Here is a 10796-nt window from a genome sequence, read left to right as displayed (position 1 = left end):
GGGGAAGCCGTCAGCGTGGCCGGAATCAGCTCCACGTCAGGAATTTCCTGCTGGGGAGAGGAATCTGTGGCATTAATGTGAAAAAGCCAAAAAAAGACGGTGCTAGGCCCAAATCACTCCCTGGGCTGGATGGGGGGGGGTGGGCTTAGCCATGGCCCCCCCCCAAAGCCAGCTCTGGTGGGTGGGATGGTGACGGGAGGTGTTGGGTAGGTGAGGGAAGGTGTCTCAGTGGGATGCTGGGGATGGGGGGGTCTGCACCGAGGGGACCCCCGGCTGCAGCCCCCGCCTCAGGCGGCTCCTCTCTCCTCCTGCAGAGAAGACGGGGAAGGTGCTGGGGGAGTTCTGCCGCTGCTATGAGGAGCAGTACGGCGTGGCCCTCTTCAACAGCGTCCGCTACGAGATCGAAGGCAACGGGGGGCCCCAGGCCCAGCTGCTCCATCGCAAGGTAAGAAGACCCCGACCCCACCTGAGGAGCTCCAGCTTCACGCCCGGCCACCACGGACCCGTGTCCTCCCAAAAAACCCAGGCACATCCCCTCTCCTCCATCTTCCACCAATGTAGCCCCCATTGCCACTGGTCCAGCCCATCCCCGTGGTGTCATGCACCCCCCGTGCAGCACTTTGAGGGGGTCCCTGGGGTGGTTTTCTTTGCCAACACCCCCCCCAGTGCAATGAGCATCGAGCAGGGGCAAGGCTGGTTTTTGGATGAGGGTGCGTGATGCCAGGGTTGAACTCCCAAGACCCACCTTGCGCCCAGAGAAGCCCCACATGGTCCATGCTGGGCTGTTGTCCTCCTGCCCTGGGTTCCAGCGATGCTCCAGCCTGGAAAAATATCAAGGGAGGGGTAGGAAACCCCTGGCAGGTGTCCCTGGCCCCATGGAGGAAGAGGAGGAGGCTCCAAGGCTCATGTCCATCAGCCGCCTTTCTCCTGCCTTGGCAAAAGGACTCCAACCAACCCCCCCATGGGGCTTGTTGCCCATGGTTCCGGCACCCAGGGACAGATCCTGCCCTCTCCTCCCTTTTCCAAAGGCAGATGCAGCTCAGCCAGGGCTTCTCACCATCTGACAGGGTTTGGGGTCCCTCCTGGGGGAGCTGCCATCCTGGGGGTGCTCCTTGAAAGCAGGAGGAGATGTGATCACACGTGGGAACAGGCTTCTGCTTTTACCTGGGGCTTAAAGGGGCGTTTTTTTAAGAAATCTAGAAATTGCCCCCATGAGATCAGACTCAAGCCCTAGGTGCTCACAGCGGTTGTCTCCTTGGGCCACCCATGCAGGTGACACCTTGTCCAGCCACCTGGAGGTGTCCCATCTCCTCTGGAAGGTGCCTGGGTGCTGGCTGTGTTGAGCAAAAATAAAAGGTGTGGAGGTCCCTTGGGTTCCTCACAATTTTCCAGATGCTTTCAGCACCCCCCCTGGGAGGAGAACCTCCCTCCCAAGGTCGGTTGTTTCATGAAGAAGCTCCAGGGAGCAGCTCAGGAATGTCTGAAGAACGGCGGCGAGGTGGGAGGGTCAGGGACACCGTGCAAATCTTTCAGAACAGCAGGATCTAAATAGGACATTCCTCTTGTGCAATGTCCCCTCTGCTCCCCGTCCTCTGCCCGGTGTCACAGCAGAGGACTGGGATGGACTGGGGCTCCAGACACCGCGGGGAACTGGGTGTCCGTGGGGGGAGCATCTCCTCCAGCTGGGCTTTGTGCTCCTCAAATCCTCCCCAAAAATGGAGAAGCTGCAGGGTAGCCCTCTCCGTGTCCTTGGGCAGGGCAAGCTGGGATCTGGTGTTTTAGGGTTGGTTTTTTTTTAATTGTATTTATTTTGTACCTTTTTTGGGGGAAAATGTGGAGCTCAAGAGGCAATACCAGGGGGTGGTGGCCTTCCTGGGTGGAGGGGGACATGTGGGCTGGGGTCCCGTGTGTGGCTTGGTTGAAAAATCACAGAATCACAGAATCTTCTAGGTTGGAAGGGACCTTAAAGATCATCTTGGCCAACCGTCAATGCCAGCGAGAAGCAGCAGAGATGGGAACAAGGACTAAATCTTCCTGCCTCTGGTGTCCCCAGCCAGTGGTGGGGACAGTGTGGCCTTGGTCTGACATCCCCATGTCCCCTGGAAACCAGTCCCTGAGCATCCTCCCCTGTCCCAGCCAAGCCCTGGAGCTGCCATATCCAGACCCCATCTTGGTCCCCATCGTCCCCGTGGCAGGGACACAGGCAGGATGGGCCCCTCCGCCCCCGCGGTCCCTGTCCCCCTCCCTGCCCAGCCCAGCAATTAAGCACATACCTGGCCTGTCCCAAATATTTGCTGGGGTTGGGTGGTGCCACCTCGGTGGCTCCCCAGGGCAAGGAGGGGATGGCTAGACTGGGGTTCCCAGGATGCTGGTGGCCTTGAGCAGCCATTCCCTGGCCAAGGGGTCACCCGGACCCATGGCAGAGCTCAGCCTGGATGTTATTTCTTCAGCAGCCAATTAGCGTGGCTTCGTTTACCTTGGGGCAGTTTACCTTTCTAAGCCAGTTTCTAAGGGCTGATTCTCCTCCGATGAGCCACCCCCGTGAGATGCTGATGGGGATTCCCAGACCTTTCTGTTCCCATCACTGCTGGTGGCCTCAGGGTTCAGGTTCTCATCCCTCCCACTGTCCTCCAGCGCTGCAGGACTTGCTTCGTGCTTTCTTCTCCCCCTTCCAAGGAGCAGCGAGGTGCTGTCAGCCCGTGTGCTGAGCCAGGCTGCTCTCAGACCTCCCTGGGGGACGGGGTGATACAATCATAGAAATCATAGAATCATGGAGTGCTTTGGGTTGAAGGGATCTTAAAGATCATCTAGTCCAACCCTCCTGCCCTGGGCAGGGACACCTCCCACCACACCAGGTTGCTCCAAGCTCCCTCCAACCTGGTCTTGAACCCCTCCAGGGATGGGGCATCCACAGCTTCTTTGGCCAGCCTGGGCTAGCCTCTCACCCCCCACACCCCAAAGAAGTTCTTCCCCACATCTCATCTCCATCTCCCCTCTTTCAGTTTAAAACCCTTCCCCCTCATCCTGTGGCTCCCCTCCCTGATCCAGAGTCCCTCCCCAGCTTTCCTGGAGCCCCTTGAGGGACTGGAAGGGACTCTAAGGTCTCCCTGGAGCCTTCTCTTCTCCAGGCTGGACAACCTGGAGTCTGGGATTGAGGGGTGATGTTGGACTTGGGGAAGGCAACGGGGCTCCTCTGAACCAGGAGATGGACAGAACAGGGAGAGGAGAGGGAAAGGTCTCAGTGCTGGGTGTGTGGTGGGACCCAAGCCCTGGCTGATCCCTCCTGAGGGCCACCGTGGTGGATGGTGGGTGGCCACGTCGGGAGAGGCGGCGGCTGCACGCTCCCAACCTCACGAGAGCTCTTGGCTCTTGTTTATGTTCCTGGGATCATAAAAATTCTTGGGATAAATTCTTGGCTCGCTCAGCCAGGCTGTGTTTGGGATGGCCTGAAAGCTGCCGGCGTGGAGGCCAAAAGACACGGGAGAGCTGGCAAGGGGCTGCTCAGCCTCGGGGGGGCTTGGGAACTTGGGATGTCCTCAGCCTGTTCCTTTTGCTGGTCATCCATGAAGTCCAGAGCATTTAAGCATCATCCGGGGCTGAGCTCTACGGGGTGGCTTCTTGCTTTTCCTCTTCCATGTCCCATCTGGAGTCCATACAAAGGTTCCTGCCCTCTGCAGCTTGCCTCTGACCCTCACCCTGGCAGGACCTTCCAGTTGATGGCCACCACCGAGCAGTACCACATGGGGTCCCACCTGCCCCAGGCCAGGGAAATGCTTTAGCTGAGGTTGGGAAGAGGTACTGGAGTTCTCTGTTCCAACCCATTGCTCAGCCAAGGGAGCTTGAGTTGCTCAGCTGAGCTTGGCACATCTCCCAGGAAGGAGATGCTGGAGACACAGATCTTACCACCACCATGGTGAACATCACCACGTGTGATTTTTCTGTCATATGAGCCAGCTCCTCTGAGGTTTTCTCGGGCTGGGCATGTGGTACCCCTCAAGGTTTTCACCCAAACGCACCTATTCAGGCACCAACATTTGCAATGCTATAGGAGATATTCCAGTGATGAACTTGGAGACCCTCAGCGTAGGCCTTGTGCAGAAACCTCCACCTAAGCCATGAGGAACGGACCTTGCTGAGCTCCCCGTGACAGGCTGTGGCCGTGGGGTGGAGGGGTACCCAGCTGCCCCCCCTCTCTGCCCACACTGTGCCACCCATTTCCTGTCTCCTCCCCACAGGTTCCGTTGGAGGACCATGTCATCTACTCAGGCAACCTCTTCCAGTACATCGAGGAGAACAAGAAGTGGAGGAATCGCTTCTGCGTGGTCCCACACAACTATGGCTTGGTCCTCTACGAGAACAAACTGGTGAGGGGCATCACCCTTTCGCCCATCTCCGGTGGGCACAGCTTCAAAGGGGGACACCCCATCGCTGTGGTGGAGTGGCTCCCCATCATCCATGACCATCTTTTTCTGCTCAGGCCTATGAGCGGGAGCTGCCGCCCCGCGTACTGGTCAACAGCGCTGGCTACAAGGTCCTCACCTCCGTGGACCAGTATCTGGAGCTGGTGAATAACAGCCTTCCTGGTGAGTGGTCCTGGTGGCTGTGGGGGCAAGGAGGGATGCTCGAGGTCCCCAGCACCCCGATGCTGCTGGGTATCCCTTGGGACCTTTGGCAAGGGGTGGATTTGGCATGTGGGCATCCCTGGGGACCCTCAGGAAGGGGTGTTTTTGGAGTGTAGGCATTCCTGGGGCCCTTCTAGAAACCCCGATGCTGCTGGGTATCCCTTGGGACCTTTGGCAAGGGGTGGGTTTGGGATGTGGGTATCCCTGGGGACCCTCAGGAAGGGGTGGTTTTGGACTGTGGGCATTCCTGGGACCCTTCTAGAAGAGGTGGTTTTGGAGTGTGGGCATCTCTGTGGACCTTCTAGAAGGGGTGTTTTTGGGGTGTAGACATCTGGGAACCCTCAGGAGGGGGTGGTTTTGGGGTGTGGACATCTCTGTGGACCTTCTAGAAGGGGTGGTTTTGGGGTGTGGACATCTCTGTGGACCTTCTAGAAGGGGTGGTTTTGGGGTGTAGACATCAGGGAACCCTCAAGAGGGGGTGGTTTTGGGGTGGGGAACCCTCAGGAGGGGGTGGTTTTGGGGTCTGGGCATCCCTGTGGACCTTTGGAAAGGGTGGTTTTGGGGTATAGGCATCTCTGGGGAACTTTTGGAAGAGGTGGTTTTGGAGTGTGGGCGTCCTTGTAGACCCTCAGCAAGGGGTGGTTTTGGGGTGTGGGCATCTCTGTAGACCTTCTAGAAGGGGTGGTTTTGGAGTGTGGCGTCCTTGCGGACTCTCAGCAAGGGGTGGTTTTGGGGTGTGAAGACCTTTCCTGGGGACTCTTGGGCAAAGGCAACAGCTCTGCTCCTCCATCCAGTCCCCCCAGGAGGACTGACCATCACCCTGCTCACTGTCCTCATGCCCTGGAAGGCCAGGGTAGCCTCAAGGAGTGGGGCAGGAGCTGCTCAAGGGGCTCACGTGGGGCAGCGAGCCCTTTGGTGGTTCAGGACACAGGCACGATGGTAGCAGGGTCAGGCCAGATGCTCTGGGGAGACTGTTAGGCTGGAAATAATGATTTATTTTTTTTACCCCCCCAATTTTCACTTCCTTTTCGGAAGAACAAGGACTCTTTGCAGTTTGTTTTTTTATTTTTGCCCTGTGTTTTTGGTAGAACTCACAACAAACGCTGGGGGAGAGGGGACACCCCTGACCCCGCAGCATCCCCATCCCGGTCCTCCCCTATCTCCTCCTCAAAGCATCCTTCCCCCTTCCACAGGTGTGACGCCCAAATCGGGGCACTCCCCCATCCTGAAGTGCCCCACGGATTTCCCCCTCATCCTCTGGCACCCCTACGCCCGCCACTATTACTTCTGCGTGATGACGGGCAAGGAGCAGGAGAAGTGGAGGGCGGTTTTCCAGGACTGCGTACGGCACTGCAACAACGGTGAGTGACACCTGGGGAGGGGGACATGGGGGCTCATTTGGGGACACCATCATCTTCCTACTCTGGAGAGGGTGTTGGAGACCCTACGGTGGGTTTTGGGCCAAAGGGGGTGATTTGAGGGTCAAGAGGAGGAAGTGGCTGGGAGTTGAGGAGTGTTGTAGAATCATAGAATGGTTTGAGTTGGAAGGGACCTTAAAGAACATTGAGTTCCAGCCCCCCCTGCCCTGGGCAGGGACACCTCCCACCAGAGCAGGTTGCTGAGCATCTCATCCTCTCCTTCAAGGAGGGTGGGGAGTGGGAGGGATGCGGCCACCTGGAGCATCCTTGTGCCCAGCTTCCCATAAAATCATAGAATCATAGAGTTGTCTAGGTTAGAAGGGACCTTAAAGATCATCTAGTCCAACCATCAACCTGACTCTGATAAAATAAATAAATAAAAGCAAACAAAAAAACTCCGTCAACCTAACTCTGACAAAATAAATAAATAAATAAAAACAAGAAAAACCCCACACACCACTAAACCATATTCCTGAGGACCATGTCAGCCCATCTTTTGAACACCTCCAGGGATGGTGCCTCAACCCCTTCCCTGGGCAGCCCATTCCAATGCTGGATAACCCTTTCCGTGAAGAAATGTTTCCTAATCTCCAATCTGAACCTCCCCTGGTGCAACTTGAGGCCATTTCCTCTCGTCCTGTCTCCTGTGACTTGGGAGACAAGACCAACCCCCATCTCTCTACACCCCCTTCAGGTAGTCGTTATAGAGCGTGAGAAGGTCTCCCCTCAGCTTCCTTTTGATGTTTTATGGGTATGTACATTTATATGGCACTATATGTACATCTCATGGTACTCATAAGAAACACAGGGACATTATAATAAGGACATGGACCTGATGGAGAGGGTCCAGAGGAGGGCCACAAGGATGATCAGGGGGATGGAGCACCTCTGCTACGAGGACAGGCTGAGGCAGCTGGGGCTGTTCAGCCTGGAGAAGAGGAGGCTCCGGGGAGACCTAAGAGCAGCCTTCCAGTCCCTGAAGGGAGCCTACAGGAAGGCTGGGGAGAACCTGTTTAGAAAGGCCTGCAGTGACAGGACGAGGGGCAATGGCTTCAAGCTGGAGGGGAACAGACTCCTCACCAGACTTGTCTCCAGACCCCTCACCAGCTTCGTTGCCCTTCTCTGGACCCGCTCCAGCCCCTCAATGTCTTTTTTGTGGTGAGGGACCCAAAACTGGACACAGCCCTTCGAGGTGGGGCCATGAGGAAGGCGATGCCTTCACCAGGGCCAGCAGCATTTCCAGGAGCCAAGAGTGTCCCTGGGTGTCCCTGATGCCCATTTTCCACCCCCAGGTAGAAAACCTTTGGTAATAAGGGCCATCAAAACCCCAAGCCCCGCTGTCCTGCTTCCACCAGCACCTCTGGGGCTCGGCGAGCGGGGGCTGTGGGGCTGCGAGGGGCCAGGATGGAGGCAGGACCTGCCTCCCACGTCAGGGATACTCTGGCAGGAAAACACAATTTTCCTGCTTGGCCGTGGCCTGTGTGCTCCTGGGCTGAGACCCAGGTCCTGGCCGGGTCTTGGATGGCGAGAAGTTTCCTGGGGAAGGAGGTGCAAGGGCTGAAACCTGCTCCAAATCGGGTCTTTTAGTGGGCAAAGAGCGATGCTACCTATTTTTGCAGTGCTTTTTTTGCCACACCTGGGAGCTCCGAGCTCTTTTAGGGAGGGGAGCAATGGGCCGGAACTGGTTTGGGTGGGGGGGTTTCCATCTTCCCATGGTCTATTAGATCTTCTGAAAGCTTTGCTCTTCCCTTTCCTTTTGGTTCTCCTCCCTGCAAAACGCATCCACACACTGCTGGTGGGCTGGGGGTGCCCCAGCTCATCAGGATGAGTGTCCCCACAGCCCACCCAGGGCCTGGGAAGTTTCCTGGGGAAGGAGGTGCAAGGGCTGAAACCTGCTCCAAATCGGGTCTTTTAGTGGGCAAAGAGCGATGCTACCTATTTTTGCAGTGCTTTTTTTGCCACACCTGGGAGCTCCGAGCTCTTTTAGGGAGGGGAGCAATGGGCCGGAACTGGTTTGGGTGGGGGGGTTTCCATCTTCCCATGGTCTATTAGATCTTCTGAAAGCTTTGCTCTTCCCTTTCCTTTTGGTTCTCCTCCCTGCAAAACGCATCCACACACTGCTGGTGGGCTGGGGGTGCCCCAGCTCATCAGGATGAGTGTCCCCACAGCCCACCCAGGGTCTGGGCTGCTCTGGGGGACACTGGGTGCAGTGACATCCCCCCCCCAGCCGCTCATCCCCCCCAGATGCTGCTGGAGCATCACTTCTGGGTGCAGTTCAGCATCCCAGGACCCCCCGTGCTTGCTGGCTGGACCCACAAAGCCGGGGCACTACGAGCAAAACCAGCTCCTAATAAAAGAGGGAATCAGCCTCTTGTACTAACAAAAAGCCAATTTATTCCTTTATTTATCTTTAATTTCCCCTCCTGCCTGCTGGGTGCTGCTGAGGGAGATGTGAGCCCCTCCGCCATCCCCACTGCCAGCCAGGGCTGTGCCGTTACATCCTCTCCTCCTTCTCCTCCTCCTCCTCCTCAGCTTGTGATGGAAAAACCCTTCCAGGGGTGGGCAGTGGCCCAGGGAAGGCTCAGTGCTGGGGGGGGTGTCTGCATTTCTACAAGATTTCTCCATGAGATGGTTCTTCCCCCCCTCTCCAAGTGCCATTTCTGCTCCTGCGAGGTCTGAGATACTGTTTCAAATTCCATGAAAGCTCTTTTGTTGTTGTTGAGCAATTTAATTTATTTATTTATTTTTCCCCTTTATTTTCCCCCCCCTTTTTTTCCCTCCTCTAAATCAGAGGCTCTGTTTCTGCCTCTGGTTGTGATGAGTGTGGGAATTTTCACCTCCCCTTTTAACCCCAGCTCTTCTGTAAGGAGCAGGGACAGGCAGCATCATTCCTCACACAGGACATGTCCAGCCTGGTTTTCTTGGAGCCTGGGTGCCCTTGGCTGCTCCCAGAATGTCCCTTCCCCTGTCCGATGGCACACGGGGCTGTGGCAGTGCCCACCCCCTTGTCCCATGCCCCTGGTTGCAGGTTGTTCAGCTGAGTTTTGGGCAAAAAAGTGACTTTAAACTCCCATTTCTTCTTCGGCACCCAGTGAGGGGAGGTTATCCAGGGCTGGGAGTGGGGTGGACTTGGAAAAAGTTGAGATGTAGCACAGCCCTTTGGTGTTGAGTCCTCCCAACCCATGGTGAACCATCATCTTTCCAGGACAGGGTCCAAGCTTGGGTGGTTGCTTCCCATCCCCGACAAGGTGAGCTCAGATCAGTGTTTAATTACCCACTTAATGAAGCAAACTCATTAAATCTGCCCTTTTGAAGTGGCATGGTGTCTTCTTGCAACCAGCCCTCTCTGTGTGTCTCTGGACAAGGGGATGGGGATGGGTCCCTGCAGCTGGACCCTGTTGCCGGGGCTGGGCTCAGCCAGGGATGAGTGACCCTGCTGGGGTGGATCCAGGTGGTTTCTTGAAGGACAAATCCCTGCGTTTGGGTTTGGAGGATGAGGTTTGGCCGGAGCATCTCCTGGGGGGGGGGTGGCTGGAGCCTGGACCGGGCTGTCCCACCCAGGAGGTGATGCTGAGCCCAAGAAGCCGTGGATGGGGAAGCTTTGGCCCCTGAAATCTCAGCCCTGCTCTGGCTCCCGCTCCCACCCAGGACTGAGAAAGGGGAAGACTTCACTTTCTCAGCATTTTTCCTCCCCCTCCCCACCCCAGTATATTAAGCTGCCCCTTAGGAAAAGCTGCTTAAGCTTGGAGTTAAATGTAATCGTCTTAGAAAAATCTGCGTGCGTTGGAAAAGATCTGCTCCCTGGCCCAGATTGTTCCTCCTGGGAAGGGAGAAACCTCCCCTGGCTGTGTCTCCCCAGGATGTCAACTTACTGGGGGTCCAGGGATGTGCCGTGACCCTCTGCTGTCATTGCTGCGGGGATGATGTCTGGGAGCAGGGTGACTCTGTGTGGGGACACTTTGCCACGGGGCACAGCCACCCTGGGCTCCTTCCCATCCCATCCCATCCCATCCCATCCCATCCCATCCCATCCCATCCCATCCCATCCCATCCCACCTCCCTCCTTCCAAAGGTCTGGGCGTGGGGAGGGACCTCAGGGTGCTGGGACGTTCATTCCCAGGAGTGTGGCCAGACCCTGGAGAAATTGGGACAAGGAAAGGACACGTGGGACATGTGCCAGCAGGGTCCTGGGCTGTCCCCATCCCCTCCTCCCTCTGGGCTCCCAGCACCCTGCCCTGGGTGCTGTGGGAGGGTGGTGGTGGGGGGTGACATCCAAGCCCCCCTCACGCTGGTGGCCCTGTGAGCTGTGCTGCAGTGACAGCTTGGGGACAGCCCAACCGGGCAGAGCCCAGTGTGCCTCCCGAGGGACTGGCTCGAGACCCTGACTCAGCCCCCGTGTCTCTTGGACACTTTCCTCTTCCTCCTGAGCTGTGCTGCTCCCTGCATCTCCTGGTACAGGCAGCGTTCACTAGATGAGATTGCTCAAGGGCTCCCTGCAACTTGGCATCTTCCACAAAGGAGCTGAAAGAGAATTGTCTCCCAGTGTGAAGAGAGATGATAAAATGTTCCCCAGTGGTGGTCCAGGGCGAATCTCTGAGGGATGCCACATGGAAGTGGCTGCCAGAAGGACTTTGCACCACAGATGACATTTGACCTTATTGTTCAGCCAACTTTCCACCCAAGTACTGTGGGAGGAGCAGGTGGAGAAGGCCTTCTCCACACTGCTGCTTTCCCCCACCCTGTTCATTCACCCCGT

General features: G+C 56.9%; 1 protein-coding gene across 1 annotated transcript in view; it reads left to right on the top strand.

Moving 5' to 3' along the window:
• FAM129B (family with sequence similarity 129 member B) overlaps positions 1-10796 on the top strand; it is a 42223-nt gene that overhangs the window by 21474 nt on the left and 9953 nt on the right. Inside the window, exons 2-5 of the mRNA XM_014952318.1 lie at positions 315-445; positions 4236-4364; positions 4478-4583; positions 5816-5983. Coding sequence (XP_014807804.1) covers positions 315-445; positions 4236-4364; positions 4478-4583; positions 5816-5983 — 534 coding nt within the window. The remainder of the gene's footprint in view (positions 1-314; positions 446-4235; positions 4365-4477; positions 4584-5815; positions 5984-10796) is intronic.

The sequence above is a fragment of the Calidris pugnax genome, unplaced genomic scaffold (assembly GCF_001431845.1).
Source record: "Calidris pugnax isolate Ruff unplaced genomic scaffold, ASM143184v1 scaffold135, whole genome shotgun sequence".
Lineage (NCBI taxonomy): Eukaryota > Metazoa > Chordata > Aves > Charadriiformes > Scolopacidae > Calidris > Calidris pugnax.
Note: the sequence above shows the minus strand (reverse complement) of the source record. Positions and strands in the feature narration are given on the sequence as shown.